General features: G+C 40.7%; 1 protein-coding gene across 3 annotated transcripts in view; it reads right to left on the reverse strand.

Moving 5' to 3' along the window:
- ccnd2a (cyclin D2, a) overlaps positions 1 to 19137 on the reverse strand; it is a 151539-nt gene that overhangs the window by 20861 nt on the left and 111541 nt on the right. The window contains exon 1 of one of the 3 annotated variants that reach the window (XM_029433396.1): positions 1129 to 1772. The exons of the other annotated variants lie outside the window; for them this stretch is intronic. Coding sequence (XP_029289256.1) covers positions 1129 to 1323 — 195 coding nt within the window. The 5' untranslated portion in view covers positions 1324 to 1772. Of the gene's footprint in view, positions 1 to 1128; positions 1773 to 19137 lie in introns of those variants that run through there. 3 annotated transcript variants of the gene reach the window in all.

Consider the following 19137-nt stretch of genomic DNA (forward strand, 5'->3'; position numbering starts at 1 on the left):
TAAAGAATGATATGAGTGTCAGACACATACTGTCAATAGAGTCGCATTCATGCAGTTCATTCACTAAGAAATGAATTCAACTCACAATCAGCCCGAGCCAAAAAAACACCCCGGTACAGCATACGGAAACGCACTTTTTTTCATTCGTCATATTTTCATAAAATAATAAAAAATATAAATAAATTATCTGGACCGATTTTCTTCACATCATAATCTTTGGGAGGGTCTTCTTTATCAAATCCGACAATACATGTACAAAACCATGCGCCATAAATAAGAATAAAACGTCAAATTAAAAGGCTGGTAGCAGGAGGTTGGTCTGATGTGCGTCACCGGCGACCCGATATATTTATTTCAAAAATTAATTAAAAATATTCAGTAGATCGGACCGTGAAAATATTTACATGAAAATAAAGCCACGAGGCTCTATATTGGTTAGGGTGGATGTTGACCAGAAATATTTGACCAAGTGTCAAAAATCGAACACAATTCCAAAGTGAGGCATTGCGACGGGGGGAATACCAAAAGGACAGATAAGGCCCTCGCCCCTTCCGACATTTAAAATAGATACCTAAAATGTTTGCAACGCTTTTGGACATCATTCATATATTCAGTGGACACAAAAGACCCTCCTCTGCCATTGCCGATGGCTTTAAACCGCTGTTATTGCGTTTATGACACTGTAAAGTCCTCTTAAAAGCACAAGCGCTCCTGTAAAACCAACATGGCGATAGAACAGCGCAGGGCAGCATTGCATTGGGGAGTGCATACGTGTGCATGGAAATATTCAGGCTATCTAAAATAATAACATTAAAGAATCAACGGGCAGCTCGTACAGACAACATGTAAGGCATATCAAAGAAAGTCCCCGGTGCCACGGATATCACAGCTCGAAGTTTCATAATCACAGTGTTCGCGACCGTACTTTACAAATGGCAAGAAATGATAGAAAGCGACACATTTGGTTAATATGAGGAATAAGAAGTCGAAGATGAGAGCTACAAGTCTTATCTACTGTCCACAGAATTGCAAAGAGCGCTCAGTAAAGCAATAATGAAACAAATCAACAGGCTTTAAAGTCGAGCACGGAAATAATAAGACTTGTCAGCACTCGGTGTTTCGGTATACCTCCAACATCCAAGTAGCGACCATCCTCCTCATAAACGGCTGGATATCTTTCTGGACACCTTTGAAATAGGAATATTGGGGTAGAAATCTCTCCTCTATGGTCAACAAGCTCTGCAGGACTCTGTCATCGCACAGGAGGTTTGGATCGGGACGAGCTCGTATGATGGTGTCCATTTCGAGGCAGAGCAGCTCCATGGTGCTGCTGGTGCTTTCACTTAAGTAACAAAAAAAAAAAGTAGTATTTCTCTCTCGGAAACGTAAAAGCAGCGTTGCAGGGCAAAAATGCAAAAGGATAGCAAGAAAAGGGTTTTAGAGGCATAAAAAGTGAGACTGCAGGGGCTCCGTAAGAGTAGTCCTGCCTCTCCCTGTTGAGAACTTTTTCCTCTCTCCCCACAGTGCGCCTCTACTTTCATCCGCCTGGTCAGATCAGGCGTATTTCAAGCCTGCCCTGCATGCGCCACTGACGCAATTCACTTCATTACCTCTGTATAGACCAGAAGCGACATGCTGCACTCCTTGTTCTTCTATATGGCGCGCACGACAACTTTTTTTTTATCAAACTTGTTTGATTTCAACATTTATAAGGCTGTCACTATACAACAAGTATGCACAACAATACGGTAAATCCATCTAAACGCGACTTTAACCAGATTTCTTCACATGTACAGACTATTTTAAGATGAAATAAACAAATGATAACATTCTTTGGATATATTCATATATAACATGTATTTGAGTATGTGACTAATTATTGTATTATTAGAACATGGTGTTTTTAGGTAAAATACGTGCTTTTCTGTGTCTTTATGGAAGCATTTCTTTATGATGCTTTGTGATGATAATTACAGAGTGGAGGGCAGTGCCACTTAACACAACGATATGTTCATTGTTGCATGATTATTAAGCGCGTTTTCAGCATAACAAAGACTTAAAGAAACCAACTTTACTTGCTAAAGTGCAGGTGATCCTTGTGAAGGTATTTTGAATATTAGTTTGGATTATAAAGGGGGAACAAACTCCAAAAAGCTACTAATTCGTGTTTTTCTTCTTAACTTTTCTGACGGCTTTTTCAACCAGACTCAGAGCATGTCGCGTGTAGATACTGTATATGAGCCAACAAACACTGCATGTTAACTTATAGCAGTGTGAGCGCGTGTCCGTGCTCGCGCACATGACAGACCCACACCCTCCCACCCAGTCTTACCCACACACACACGGACACACATGGTGTTACGAACTATTTAATTCATTGCAGCCACAAACTGCTGGTGGTTTTTGAGATAGCTTTCTAGGAAATGTGAAGCAGCGTTGACTTTTTTTTTGGTTGTTGCACGATCTTCTGTTAAAGATAACACAAAGATGAGAGTCACTGGCATTGCTTAACTTAAATATTATCAACAGTTTAACTAGTCCTGCTATAAATCATTATTTTTTTCAGATTATTTTTCAAAATGTAGGCTTCTGTAATAATTGACATGGAAAAACAAGCAGGTGGAAAGGGAGCTGAGAGTTTAGGTCGTTGAGCAGATAATTAAAAAAATGACTGCCAAATGATTTAGCCTCACATACAGTCACAAAGAGAATTTGCATGGGTAAATATGTTAATCCCCCCTCCTATTCTTAGTCAACTTCAAAGACTGAGCCTTGAATGAAACGAGACTGCAGTGCATCAGGGCAAGACTGGGGACTGTAAAGTCCTCAGAGCTGTTAATTTCCATCCGAAGCTTGTTGGCTATATAGCAATGCATGTGAGAAAAGTGGGGAAATGTCTCTTTAAAGTTTTTTTTTTCCAGTCTAAGTTGTTTCCTCCTCCCTGTGTGTCTATTTGCATAGCCAATAGTTCCTCAGCGCTCGACCGAGGCTGTGCGATTGTTACTGGGCAGATACCTCTCTCTCTCTCTCTCTCTCTCTCTCTCTCTCTCTCTCTCTCTCTCTCTCTCTCTCTCTCTCTCTCTCTCTCTCTCTCTCTCTCTCTCTCTCTCTCCTCTCTCTCCCTCTGCTGTGGTGGTCATCTATCAGTCTCACCCCTTAAAGGATGTCGCTGCTGCTTAAGCATGAATGCCACACTTTCTTGAGTGGCATCAACACGTAGGATAATGGTTTAATGATGCTGTGAGACTATAGTACTTTAGTCTCATATGCAGTGTTGAAACATTAGCAGAGGAGAAACATGCGACCAGATTGGCACATCTCTATTTCCAGTGCATCCTGGGTAGTTGATGACATTTACAGAATAAGTGTCTGTTTCTTGAAACAAGGAAGAATGAGATCTCTGAACAAAATGACTCCAAATTCAAGAAAATTATTAAAACTTAAAATTTAGTTGAAAAAAAAAAAAGAATAAATTATTTAAATCCTTAGTGGCAGGTGCTTTCCGTTTCTCCACTCTATAACGTATTACATTTAAAAGGAAAGTTGTTCAGTTCATTGAGGGACCAACACGTGTATATTCTCTCTTGAAGAGGATATCAATTAAATGATAATGTTCCTACTTTGATGCACAGGCTCCATCATGCGCAATTACGCATCTCAGAGCCATCATCTCCAAGATTTCACCACAGGCTGATGTCAGTAATGATCCCTTTTGCATTGATACAGGCAAGGGAGTTATTTAAAGTAAAAACAAAACTAAAAACACAGATATTCAGCAGGTCTATTCAACATCACCATCAGCAGCATGCACTATACCGTGTCCATATGGACATACACAATCTCAACATCTTGCTTTCTTAAGAAAAAGTACATTTCTGAGTAGAGTTAAATTCCAGCTTGTTTAATACTTTAATAGTACATTTTTTATGTGTCTTTTCATCAAGTGAAATATTTAAACTAGGCTGACTATATAATCAAGAAAGTTAATAAGAATATGAAACAGGATTCCTTCCTCTTTATCAAACATAATACAATAACTTGTGAATACGTACTACTGTATTAACACACTTTATTGTGCAGCTCCTGCAGCGGAACAGTGACGCCAGCGGCGCCTGAGAGAGAGATCACAAGCAGCAGCAACAGCGCATTTTGTCCCCGGAAGCATTCAATTACCATATCAGAATACAATCGGAACACACCCCATAGGTTAGACACGTTAACAAGTTCTGACACTACAGCCTACATTCACTGGGAGGGGAACAGTCCATACAAACTGAAGTTTGAGAAGTATGGAGACATTCCTGCGCTGCACACTGCAAGAAATATCCGTCGGATGAATTTATTTCATACAGTTTGGACTTTTTAAATGTTATTTTCTTTAATTAAATTGTATAAAAAATCAGCCAGAGAGCATGGCTCAAGCAAACGTCTAAGCTACTTATCACATTGTGCTATTCCCTGGAAACCATTGGAGGGATCTGCCTTCATCGTGTTTTGTTTTAGTAACAGATCATTCCAGAAAATCCTCGACATTATATTTAATTGAAAACAAGCACAATTATTTGACCTCTGCTTGTGGATTTTCCCCGCTTTGTTTTGATTAAAAATAAGACTTAAAGAAGTGAATAAAAGAGTGATCACTGTGGTCACTTTTTGCAGTGAAGATCGACCAGTGACTCATCACCACAGTTTAAATCACCGGTACAAGAAGGCAACACCCCGGGGTGTCTGCCGATGTTGAAACTGGCTCTGTGTTTCTTTTCTTATTATTTTACCGACATCAAAATGGGAATTATGACGCTGAGAAAAATGTCCCCCATGACACGAGAGAAGTGTCGGAGGGGAATTTGTCAGGCTCCTATCGAAGCAGAAAGAGTAGTGAAATGACAGCAGCAGGTCTGAGTGTTTGTTTGTTAGACAAACACTCAGAGTGACAACTTAAACAGCCCTGCGTTTTTAAATCATGTATGAAAGGTCTAGTTTCTACGAATTTGCCAGGCACCTTACAGGCTACACTCTCCAAGCAATGTGAAACAGATGTAACATTAATTGTACATTCTTTTTTTATGAGAACAAATAATGCTCAAATAATGCATTTTTATGCAATTTAGTTACACCCACACCCACACACACACTACATGTCTCCATATTAAAATAACAATCTTCATGTAAGGCAGATTCTCAGGTTTTCCAGATAGGCTACATGTCCATCAACTTAAAAGTGAAACTACAATGAACATGAATAGACCATAAAGATTATTATTCTTTTAAACAAAGCTTTTCCAAACTGTGGTTTAACTAGTTTAAATAGATTAGATCTCTTCAGCTAAGTGAAAAGAAAATACCTCGAACACAATCTAAAACCAAAACACCTGCACCAGCAGGTCAGCAAGCAAGCAGGAAATACACCTCTTCATACAATTACATTAAATTAAATTAAATAAAAGCATTACTAGTATGTTTTTATAATTTGTCATGATCCAACAGTTAATCATGTTTCTTTTGAATATTCAAAGAAAGAGGAATATTAAATAAATCTATTGTGACAAACAGACTTTGGTGGATTTCTGTGAAATTCTACCTGTGTCTATTTAGTTTGAATTATGTATTAATTATTTAAAAAAACATTTCTAAACTGTTTATTTATATATTATCCACAATTTTATCTGGATTCATTTTATGAGAATTGTTGAGAGATTTTTGATAAAGGCATTAACGCTCCAACTACAATACTTTATTGTTGAACAGTTGAAGAACTGACTTATTTCCTGAAATTAATTCAAAGATATAATTATTTGTGAGAAAACAACACAAATGAAATGAAACATTTCATGCTCAAAATTCAAATGTGCTCATTTCTTAATTTTCTGGGTAACAAATCTGCTTCATTTGTGTTTTGTTTAGATTCTATGAACATATAAATGTATTACTATTGAATTAAAAAATAGAACTCACAGGGAGGAATGTTTACAAAGGTGGAAATCGGAGGAGGAAAAACGAATTTAAGGTATTAATCGTTGAAATTTTCATTTTCAAAATATGTCTCCATGTGTACAGTCATAGTATAGGTGTGCACACTGTAACACAAGGCAGACATTTAAGAATAAAACAGTTCATTCCAACAATGAAGCAGCAGGTGAGATGTGTACAAGAGCCCTGACATGAACATCCTGCAGTCTCCTCCCTTTCTGCATTCAACTGACATTCATCTGCTAACTTCACCTCTCAGGTCACCTCCTGCATGTGAGAGTAGCAGGACACAGAGGAACATGGAGACGTCTCAGAGAGCAACATCCTACAGCAACAACATGCTTGCTCTTCATAACAAGCGCTATGACGTGTAATAAAAAACGTGAAAAAGATTTTCATGCTTCCAAAGTGATCTCGAGGAGCACTGTGTGACGGCTGCTGATGAATCACAATGTAATTCATATGAAAACATCAGTCATACAAACAGAATTTGTTTATCATGAACCACATTTCCCCATTTTTGCCATATTTTCCTACGGTTGAGTAACTGCAGATGTGTGTGCCAAACAACAACAATACAGAGAAAGCTTACTCATCCATGATAAAAAAAAACAGCAGACTTCATGCAAAACGTCGCTGGGAAAACGTTTCTCCGACCTAACTGTTTGGCACATCACAAACTGTTTTGTTTGCCCGTTGTGTTAGAATGCTTCATTGCCTCCTGCTGCATCTCACTGAGCCGTGAAACACGAAGCGTTGGAGTCGTTAAACACAAAAGCAGTAAGTGTTACGGTTTTCCTCGCCTATATTTTAAATGCTTCAAAACTGTGTGATCAGAATCTAAATAATCGTGCATCCTGGATTAATCTTAACCCAGTTCCACGCGGAACACAGTGAGAACACTCTTACATCCTGGCTGTAATGCTGTTTAGACGCTGCACCAATAAGGATGTTTTGTCACTACATCCAGAATGAAAATAAATCCAAAAGTTTAGAATCTTCCGCTGATTCTAAAAAATGAGAGACAAATACCTGCCCATTAATTTGCTGATATGACAAATGGCACTTTCTCCAAATCACAAAGGATGCATCTTTATTTTGACCTCCTGTTGGGAGCATGATACTATATGATGTGAGTGTTTCCAGCAGTGGTGTGTGAAGCTTGTCCCTGACATCTCCACTAACCACCTGTGGGATTGCTCTGATTCCCCCTCCATGACTGATGTTACAACAATGCAGCTTTGGCACTGAGCGCTCGCCCTGCAGACTTCCCTCAAACTCCTTCAGAAATTCTTTATGCAAACATGTCCTCCCAAATTCTTTGAGACATGCCCTTATCTTATTTACTGGAAAAGAAACAAAGGGGAGCAAAAAAAAACCCCAAAAACCTAAAGAACAAAGCCTTAATTGTTGACGTGTGTTGGGACGAGATGTTGAAGTGAATGAGGAAGGGGTTGAAAGAAGACATCGAGGTAGTCAGGTAGATACTTCCAGAGCCTCAGGTCAAAATGCATCCGCTGCATGGTGGTCAACTGCCTTTAACAGCAGCGAGGAGGATTCTGAACATGTGTGTGATCTAGATCTATTATTCCTCTTTCATTAGGCGAAGTGCATTATATTTACAAAAGACCAGTGATGCATTCTTTATACTTGACACACCGTCAGAGGTTTTGGGCATGGATGGGCTGGTGCATGGTCGTTTCTTGTCCAAATGTATGTTCATCACATGCATTGGGCTTACTTAAAAAGATCTAATGGAGAAATGCCAAAGGACAATAAAGAATGAGTAAGAAATGAAGTTAAAGTTTGACCTACAACAGTTGTAAACATAAAGCAGTAGCTTTTATAGTAACCTTCTGTGCACATGACTTTCTGTAACAAAATGTCTAAGTGTGTGAGGGATAACTTCCCTTTAAAAGAGTAAAGAACAAATGTGCAAACAATACTGTAGTTTGCTAATTGTATTGAAAAACCTCAGGTGACCCAGCGTTCTTGGACTGTACTAATAAAAGGTACATAGTGCGAGCTGTGGAAGGCGCGTCACTACAACAATAAGGTCTGGTAGCCGTGGCCAAACCTTCAGTTAACACAAGAAATAAAGCGTCTGGTATTCATTTACCTTTCTTCTAACCCTCCACCCCATTCCTTCCTCCCTGCTTCCATCCCTTTTGAACTCCACCAACAACCTTTCATGCGGTCATCGAATCTGGGGCCAAATGTGCCAGATAGATAGGTGGGTTTGGAGCACCAGCTGCTAAATAATGTCAATATTTCTTTGCCCTAACAGAGGATAAACTGCTTTCTCACACTTCTTTTCTCCCCACATAACAGCAACAGTGAAGGCTGCCTCACTGCACACAGAGCGGGGCAGAGTGGCTCAGCTGCTGCTGCTGTCTCTTCCCCTCCAGCTCCTCCAGGATTTTCCCATGTTCATATCACTAGCCCTTGACTTTGTCACTCATGCAACAGCTGCTTGCTGATACCACACCACAGTTCCAGCCTATTGCTCTCCCTTCTTTCACTGCACACACCAACAACAAAGGCATTGTTAATCCAGCGGAGTCCTTGGCGCAGAATGCAAGGACTTCTCGGGAGAGGTTGTGTACGTCAAGACAATAACTACATTTTTGCAGGAAAAAACCTCTCCAGATTGTTTGAAAATTGTGTCTCTCAGTGCTTTGGGAGGATCAACATCCTGAGGACTTCCACCTGGAATCACAACAAGCTGCTCAGACTAAAACACACTGAACTTGAGGTCAAAGAGATCTCACGGCTGGGTTTATCAAACAAAAACTCACTGGCATCAGAATAATGGCACCAATCAGAAAATCAACTAATCTCATCACACATCGATCAGCTGATTAACGACATATCTGTTAAACTGAGTTACAAAAAGAATTATGCAAAAGCACCACTTTAAACCCTGTGTTAACCAGCGATGTGCTCATAAGTTTCTTGGAAATAAGTCAATCAGCATATGAAAATGACCAATTACCAGACAAATCGTCTAAGAGGGGGAGGCCCTGTTCAAACTGTTACTACAGCTACGCAAGGGGACACAAGGATGCTATGAGAAACATAGCTGCACAGTGAACTGCACGCAGAGTGATCGAGCTGCAGAATAATAATAATAATAATAATAATAATAATAATAATAATAATAATAATAATAATAATAATAATAAGCTTTATTTGTATAGCACCTTTCATACAAGAATTGCAGCCCAAAGTGCTTCACAGCAAAAACATAACAATTAGTGCAAAGTTAAACAGAATAAGAGCATTTACAGAACAATAATCACAGTGTTGATGTAAGTGACTGTGAAATAGCATTACAATAGTATAAAATAGCATTGGAAATAGCAACATGAGTTTAAAGTGGCATAGAGTAATAGCAGTAAAATATCCCCATTGAACCGATGAATCAAGCCTTTCATGCACATCCGGTCTAATCTATGATTCACATACCACTCCCAATGACAAACAAAGCAAAACCAGCCTATTTACATTGAGTGTGTCAAACAGACGGAGAGGTGATGCAAACATTAAAGTTAACCATGTAGTTCCTGGAATAACCCCAAAATAAAAATAAACCCCAACACAACGAACACCTGAAAGTGTTGCTACTGTTGCCCTGGTTTCCTTATCTCCGCTGCAGATGGTAACAGATGGCAAATAGGATGTTAACTGTTGCCACTGCATCAGGTGTTCACCGATCTGTTGTCACTAATAATAAACACTGAGGGGATGTTTTTGGGTAGGTTACAGAACCTGATACGTTGATTGCCACATTTAGCACCCCAGGAGAGGGAAGTCCTCTATGGACCCGATTACAACATCTCTCCACCTTTATATTGTTATTAGCGCAGGAGGTGAGTTCAGAGGTGATTTGAGAATATGTGGCTCCCTTCCTGGACTCCTGAATGTAAGCTCTAAATCTCCTCATATGTAAGTTGCAGGCCCGACAGTCATTGTCATTATTTTTGGACTCATCGCATTGATTAATCTTTTCATATAGAATTCTTAAGCAGCTTGAACTCCCCACTCTTTTGTTTCTTTTGTGATTTTGTTTGTTTTTAGTCCTCTGCCAAATATTGTTTCCTTTTTTTGTTTGCCAATTTTGCTTTTTTTTGTATGAAAACAAAACATGTTATTTGTATTAAACTAATTTGTAAAACTGTAAGCCGATAAATACAATAAAAAAAATAAACGCTGCGTGCTCTCCTTGATAAAGAAATCACAAATGTGTCAGAGGGAAGAGAAGATGCAGAACACCTGAAGAGAAATGCACCGACACATAAATAATACAATTAAAAATAATTCAAAAAAATAGACAAGCAAAGAAAACACATGCACCCCCCCCACCCCACACACACACACACACACACACACACACACACACACACACACACACACACACACACACACACACACACACACACACACACACACAATCTGATCTTCTTACTTCTTAGTGATCAGTGATAGAGACAAATGAGGGGGGCCCACCACCTCCCCTGGCAGACGTGCAGCTTCATTACTGCACCGCACATGAATGTGCGCCATCCTCCCCACCCCTCTGGATCAGCCCTCAATAATCTGATCCTTTTGGGAAACTGAGGTGTTGGACTGTAATTTATAGGCCGTATCTTTCAAGTCTTTCCCTCGGCTCCGCTGGTGGCGTCAGCCGCTGAGCCACTGTGTGTGTTTAACGGCTACATGTGTCGCTCCCTATCTCGCTCTCCGAGTGGCACAAAGGTAAAAGGAAGCTTAACAGCCTGGGAAAAAGTTGAACAGTGTGAAATTACCTTGATCCAAAGATTCCTGCCACATACCAGCCCAATGAACCCATAACAGAGCAGGCACTCAGTCAGAGAGCCCTGCCTGCAGGGAACAGCTGAGACATTACAGAGGGAGGGGGAGGGAGGGGGAGATGGGGGTGTATAGGGAGGTGAAAGAGAGGAAAGATAAATGGGAGCAGGAAAGAGGCCCACCTCCAGTAATCTTCAGTCTAAAGTCAGTGGTAGGGGTCAGAGTATCTATATGTAATGTACATCCTATGATAAGGCTGGACAACTGGTAGGTGGGGTACCACTGACTTGGTGAAGTCACATTTGCACTCAGAGGCCCTTTTGGGGGGTTCTAGGAGGAGCAGCTGTGGGGCTGCATGATGTTGACAAAATATTGTGGAAAACTGAGATGACAACGCTGAGTATTGGTATTTGTGTTTCTGGTATGTTGACAATACATTTTCGATAAGCAACATTTATATCATTTCTTAGGCAGCCTGGAATAAAAGCTTGTTAAACATCAGAACTGGGATCCTTTAGATTTCATACCAATTGCAATGGCTTTTATTTCAAACATAGAAATATTTAAGACACCAAAGCATTTTGCAAACAAACAAGGCTCTGTGGTGTGAATTCTTTTTAAAGAGTTTATTTAGATGGATGTAGATGTTTGTTGACCTACTTGCCTGGGCCAGAGAGTCCTGATGTGATGCCCTGGGTAAAGGCATGCAGCCTGAAATGTGATGGTAAATCATCGACAGTAAATAGACCCTTTGAATGCGTTTAACTTCACAAACCAGAGCCTTGTTGTGTAAAGAATGACTTTCTATGTGATTTACTCTTTCCCCCTGAATATTGCTCATTGTAATTACTTTCACCAAAGAGCACACTTTTGATTCTATAAAAAGTTTAAATGCTGCATTAGAAATCTTCTTTATTTCAGTTACAGGCGAACGTGTCCAACGAGAACTTATATTATTCTCACTGTGTTGGATGCGTCTTGAATCGTCGTCAGTTTGCGAATAACAAACTTCTTGCAACAATCACACAATTGTTAGCTCTAAACTTTATTTTGTTCATGCTCAGTTAGGAACATTTGATTAGTTCTGCATATTCTGCTAACAATAAATATAGATCCTTTCTCAGTTTATTTCTTGTTGCAGTGTGTGTGAAGCACATCAGCTGACAGGAAGTATACTGTACATACACTCAAGCTGTTGCCTAGCAATGCAAACAGGGTCTACAGATAAACTAAGAAAAGATAACAGCTTACATGACATCATCCTCAGGTAGGACACTTTTAAGACTAAATGACCAAATAAAAGAAATGAAATGGTGAGTAGGCTGTTGAGTATTTGTTTGGACGTTTAACACATATTATTATTGGCATACGCTAAGATGATAAGTGGGGGAATACATTCCAAAGGTATTTCAGTTCATTTGATTTATTTAGCTTTACTCATTTTGATCAAACTATGTTCACTTTTCAGTTTATTTATTTACAGAATAATTAAAATGTTGATAAATATTTAAATAGTATATCTATTTGTAGATTTATTTGAGATTATGACGCATTTTTATCCTCCACACAAAACCAGGAACAAATGGTTGGTTGTTCACACAAACCAATACGGCAAAAAAAACAAGCAAACAATGGAATTGACTGTATTAAAATAATTCCTGTCCCGTGACACTGTTTGGGTTTATTTGGGAAACAAAAGGCCATCCCAGGTGTGGATACATTCATGTAGCAGAGGGAGCTCGGTGTGATTGTTGCCTCTATCTCAGACACAACAATGGAAAGATACATTTTGTGTTGGCACTGGACCCAAACACACGCTTCCCTGAACTTCAGTCACTGGCTTTATAGCTTTACATTCGATGGCATCCAAATAAAGCTCATCACGTGCTTTCTGACGTGCTAGACAAACACCAGAATAAATGAGTAGTAGCAATATAATGATACTTTGTGCAGCGGTTCATTTTGCAGTGCAGGAGGATTTTACCAAATTATGCGCAGACGTTTGTTCGTCTAAAACTGATTCAGGTTAACAATCGGAGTTGTGCAAATATTGATAGAGAATGACCAACTACTCAAATATGAATTGAAATATTTTCACTTTCACAAATAAATATATGTTATGCATTGTTTATACCAGAAATAAAAAAGATTATTATTTCATTTGATAAATAAAATAAAATATAAGTCTTTGTCTGAGAAATAAAGGAATCTCTCTTCCTTCAAACTCATTTTGTTAAATCATATCATGAACCCAGTATTGTGTGGATTCTATCAAATTGTGAGTTGCGTGTATCGTTACATCCATACTTATATATATATATATATATATAGATATATATATATATAATATATACTAACTGACAATCTGTTTACCAGAGAAAAAACATATGTTTTTATTTAGTGTTAAAAGAATGTTCTGTGTTGACTCATAAGGAAAACCTGACTTCTAAAATGGAAAGTATTTGATGAGTAACTGTGAGTCAAACTCAGTGCAGATCTTTATTGCAGTGTGGCGTCATTCTGGAAGACAGGAAGTCTTGTTTGAAAGATTAAGTGAAGTTAAAATAAGAAGAAAGACAACTGCGCTGACGAATAATTCATTTAGCTTTGGTTCTTATTTGGGTATTTTTCTTTTACCCTTAACCAGTGACAGGATTACCCTCCTGCAACTGACGCAGCATAGGTGAATAACTAGAACTTCTCATAGTGGCATTGACTATTCAAACGACTGAGGACAGCTGGAGGACACGTTTCACGGTGATTCAGAATCGAACAGTTCCTGTGTTTGTTGGTTGCACCTGTTTGTTGTGTCGACACAACAAACAGGTGATGAGTTTTTTTCTTATCACAATATCTGCAATGCCTCTGCAGGCGTGCTCTCTCTGGGTTTGGAAGTGTGACAATTGTTACACTTCCAATTAACGAAACCTGCTACAAGTGTCTGTTGGAGGTAACGATTCTGACTACGCCGGATACGAGCAAAGGTGCACTTTGTGCCACATCTAGAGCAATGTAACCTGAGAGCTGATGGGGAGTGTGCCATCAGGTTAATCAGGAGCACTATGCTGCAGAGCTGTAAGGCAAAGTCAAACTTCCTTTTAACTGCTGTTGTATGGGCAAACACATAGCGTTTCTCACACCCAAACACACAGTAACAGTGACTCTAGTTCAGTTTCTACACCACTGTATGGACGTTTGTCAGGTTTAAGTCCATAACAGCCTCAGTGTGCAAAAGGATTTTACTGTACTCAAGACATATTGTCCATGTTAGTTACTGCAGCTTTTGATAAAACAATCAGTGTTTGAAACATTTACATATTGTAAGTTGAAATGAAGCTTCCTTTTGTTTGGCAAAACTCCAAACTGACATCTCTTAAAACAAAAGGAACAAACATGCTTTCAGAAACAACATAGATATTGTTTGTAACCCAGCTGATTGAGTTAGTTTCAGACATTTCACAAAATGTAGTCCTGCCTCAGACAACCCTGTGTCAACAAGGTGAAGTGTCTCTTCTCTTTCATCTTAGTGACCTATCAGCGTCTGGTTAACCCCACACTGCTCTCCTGCCTCCAACTAAGAGAAACACAGGCGTGCTTTCACCAGTAATTAGACCTTATTGATTTGATAGGACTACTGACTCCTTCTTGTTTAATTTGTTTTTTCCTTTTCCCCAGCTTTCTCTGTGGCTTAAGTTAAAGGTATGCTGCTGATTTTTCATTGTAAACAAACACTGCTTTGTTTACGATATTTTTTTCCCACCACAATGCATTGCGTGTATTCGGGCTAACAAACATGTTGAATGCATTTCCTACCTCATGACGTTTGCGAGCCACTTTGTGTATGTTTTAAAAATCTGCACTGAAATCTTATGCGGTCATCTTCTTCTTCCCTTCTTTTATATGCAGTGTTCTCTTTTTTGAGACCACTGCCATATAGACCCTCTGCAGTCGACAGAAAGCTGTGAGATCCTGTGCTCATGGCATGCATGCGAATGCTGGTCAGGCAACATATTTGATTGTTTCATTTGGAGGACTTGTTGAATCAAAAAAGCAGCTAAAGTATTCAAATAGAAAAAGAAAGAAACACTGGCCGAAGCAAAAAGAGTAACAAATCCCTGCCCCTCTCCACCTCGTGCCAAGAAACACAGTTATTCTCCTACAATGAGTATGATGCCACATGTGATCAGCGCTGACAACAGGTCCATACAGACATCAGAGAGACGAGACATGCAGCAATACAACGGACCCTGCCCAGCCCATTAGACCTGGACTGAATGTTTGCAAACTCAGGTCCCGGGTCGGGTCTGGGTCATTAGGACTTGTGAAGGCCTCTATTTCAAGAGACCAAGCTAAGTAATGCAATTCCTCTGTATTTGATTGATACCTTGGGAACTGGGAAGAACTGTGAGGAATAAACTCAACTTCTGGTCATTCCCCATCGGCATGAAGGCGGCGGACTCATTCATGTTCCATTACCTCAGGAATGTCTACTGTGGAATAAGGGAACAGCCAAACATCACAGGATGGCATTCACCTTTCAATCACCTTACCAGCCCCCCACCCCTGTAATCATGTTAGCGCATACATAATCGCATTTCAATTACTGACAGGAGTGTGACCCTTGCCTCCCAACATGCCTAATCTAATACATGTGTTTCCTCAAAGACAGAGGGATGCCTTGTTTTGGTAGAAGGAGGAGAAAAAAAAGAAGAAGCATGCATCAACATGCTGTGTCATGCCGAAGCTATAAAAAGGGATGCCGCAGTTTTCTTCCGATTCAGCCTGGGTTAGTCAGCAGCTATTTTTAGCTGGACGTATGTGGCACTTGGAAGTGTTGTAAACATGGATTTGGATTGGAGAGGAGGGGAGAAAAGTGAGGGAGAGAAAGGAGGATACATGCAGTTAGAATGCAAAGCTAACAATCCCACGGACCGAGTGTGTGTGTGTGTGTGTGTGTGTGTGTGTGTGTGTGTGTGTGTGTGTGTGTGTGTGTGTGTGTGTGTGTCTCGATCAGCCTCTCTGTCTGCCTGTGTGTGTCAGGGGCCCTCTGAACTCTTTCTGCAATCCCACTGTTGAGGAGAGGGGAGAGAAAACACCAAAGATACCCTCAGCCATAAATCTACCTCTCCCCCCTCTCTTTCTGTCCCACTGGGTAAGGTAATTCTTTCCTCCAAGACTTTTTCATCTCTCTCTCCTTGTCTTCTTCTTTTCCTTCTCTTTCTGTCTCCCTGCTCTCTCACTCTGTAATTCTCACTCTGTCACTCTGTGTCTGTGTGCTTAGCGGCCTTGTGTCATTATTATGGGCCAATTTGTGTCAATGCTAACATCCCATTCATCATGGGGGGAATGGTTTCCGCCAGGGCTCGGGGGGCTCACATACCTCACCTCTCACATTTTCACCATGGTGGCATCCGCTCCGCTATGGGGTCGGAGGTCAGAGTTCCAGACCTCCTGAGTGATCACTGACTTCTCTGCTAACCCCCTCCCTGCTCTCACCCCCCCCCATTACTGCTACCAGCCAGCTCTCTTACATTTCCAGGTCTTCTCGCTCCTTCATTCGATTCCTCTTGTGTTTTCTCTTACCCTCCTTCAGTGAAACTCCAAAATCCATAGCTTCTCTCTATCTTATATGTCTTTCCATTTTCATCCATCAGTTGTGATTTGTCTCATTAGGCTGATGTTTGAGCAGAGAGCTCTGCACCACGCTCCATACATTATGCTTCTTTTCCCAAGCCTTAGCCCATCCACCCGCCCAACAACTCTGCGCAACCCAACCCCCCCTATCACATCAATGACTCACAGCCCTTACTCTCACTCGAACCCCTGCATGCGGGTCGATGGTTTATTTCTTATGAATGAAGGGCCCAAACGAAAGTGCATTCCTGTCTCAGCTCTGAGAGGAAGCAGCTGGCTGTTTGGTGAGTACATGTCAGACATCAGCGTTTTACATCCATGTTTCTACACCGGAGAATAAGATTAAGCATAGAATAAAAAGATGAGAAGGAAGAAGAAAAACCCGAACAAGAAGAACATCAACAACAGCAAATGGGGCCCAGGAGGACGATGTGCAGAGAATTGCTGTGGAAATATGCCACGCCAGCTGAGGTTGCTCCGCCTGTGAACTGCAGGCCGAGACAAAGGAGTAATTGAAGTTGATGTCAAGGTGAAGTGTCAGAACGCAGAGCTAATATCTGCTGTGATGGTTTAGACTTATTTTTCTCAAACGTGTTTCACGTGTCTGTCCTTGTCTAGAACGTGGCAAACCAATTAAGACGTGTGCAGTTGACCCTGTGGAATACACAACGCAGAGAGCAAATATTTTAGAAAAGGTTTGCGAGTAAGACCTTTCCTGCTGTAGCCTGAAAATGAGCGGCTGAGCTGAAAGGATCCTTGTTGTTGTGAAGTTTCCCTTGCTTGTTTAAAGATGGTATTTGCTGTAAATCTGTGCAGTGAGAGCTTGGCTCCGGTGTGTCGCAGGCTGCCAGACAGAGGCAGGCATGGGGAAGGAAGGCATGTGGGGCACGTAAGTCCGTCTACATTTCTCTCTCTGCCAGCTCCTAATTATGCTCAATTACACCTTTAACACAAGTGGGCCGCTGTGGACATTTCTCAGGGTGTGAGGTCAAGCATTTCCTGTGTCTGTGAATGACCCAACGTCAGGGGAATTGTCTCGCATGGGCCTCCCTCCCTCCATCATTCACTCTCTTCGTCTTTTTGACCCCTCCTCCACTAAGCCCCAATCCCAGACCTCCACCATTCACCAACGAGTCAGATAGTTGGGGCTTAAACTCTGTGACTTACTAGAACTCTCTTCTCTGAAACACAAACAAACAGGAAAAGGCATGCACACCCCGACTCCCTCATGTACATGCCATGCACAAATGCATGATTTGTGCATGCATGCATGCAAATAGAACTTGCATATAAAAATCAGACATGTTAGCATTCTGAAACTCAAGACAAACTGTTAGAAAACAAAACTCAACAAGACCGAAAGCATTTCTGAAGTATTGCATTCTGCATCCAGTTTGATGCTTGTCCCCCTCTCTAGTTAGAGACAGCTTTTCAGCTTTATGATGGTTTAGTACATTTTGCATCCTTCCATTGTGAACAAAACACCTTAAGGTGTCTTTGGTGTGGGCCTGAATGTTAATTACAGATCTGATCTAATCTTATCTAATCTAGTTGACAGAGTGTGTTTTTGTGTGTCAAAATGTGTGAGTCACAACTTCAGAAGAAACAACAAACCAGCTGCACAATGGTAGTGTACCAACAGGTTGGGTTCCCACACCCAGTAGGAAAATAAATGCTACATAATCACTGCCTATCAAAACAGGCAACAGGGTAAACTGAAAATGGCGCATTCCATGGGAAATCCATGGCGAGCAAGTACATGCTTGCTCCTCCGCACTGACATTTCAGAGACACAAGGGAGAGATTAGAGGCGCATATGGGAGGGCCACAAAACCAGGATGAAAGATGGTTGAGGGAGATGGGGGTTAGGCCCCCTATTTTTATAAGATGAATCTGTGGTTAAAGTGACACCACGCTGATTGAACTGACTGAAGGGAAAATCTGGAAGTGGCTCAAGTGAGCTGACTAGACTTGAGTGGTTGATTTATAGACATAAAATATTTGGAAATTGCACAAGCCACTGGCAGACAAATATATGTAGGAGGGGACAGTTTTGTAACATGTATCATATCACAGCTTTGTGACATTTTATAGCTCAGTGGCGAAAGGAGAAAATAGACATAAGAGGAAACAAACCCACACGTACAAACCAAAAAAGAGAATGGGAGTAAGAAATAGTTTTTTAGTGAATGAAAAACCTTGCTGACAAGACGATATACGGTTTGAATGCACATTTGCCCACCCACCACCCCACACAGTCCTGCAAGCCACCACGCAGTGGATACAGTTACTGCAATGACCTAGCATTTCACTCTGCCAAGAAGACAGGAGTGGAAACAACTAGGAGAAAAAAAAGTCCTCAGAGAAAAATGAAAAGGATTTTTTCCCCTAAATGCTGAGTAGAGAACTTTGGTTATTATTGGAGGTGGGGAAAAATGAAAGAGGTCATTCATGACAAAGAGCCAAGATATGAGGAAACCACACTTGTGTCTGCAACAGGCAGTGGGAAGGCTGAGCCAAGTCTTAGTCTCAGCTGTTGTTCCAAGCCACACATTTATCACACAGGCACTTCCCCAGCAAGAAAAGACCATCACAGGCAGTCCATGGAGGGGTGCAGACTTGTTCAAGTGACTAGATGACCCCGAATACCAGAGCGTGGCAGGTCTGTGGTATGAAAGGAGAACTTGTCTTGGCCTCTGTCTGTCCATGTGACTTTAAGTG

This window comes from Cottoperca gobio, chromosome 6 (genome assembly GCF_900634415.1).
Source record: "Cottoperca gobio chromosome 6, fCotGob3.1, whole genome shotgun sequence".
Classification (NCBI taxonomy): domain Eukaryota; kingdom Metazoa; phylum Chordata; class Actinopteri; order Perciformes; family Bovichtidae; genus Cottoperca; species Cottoperca gobio.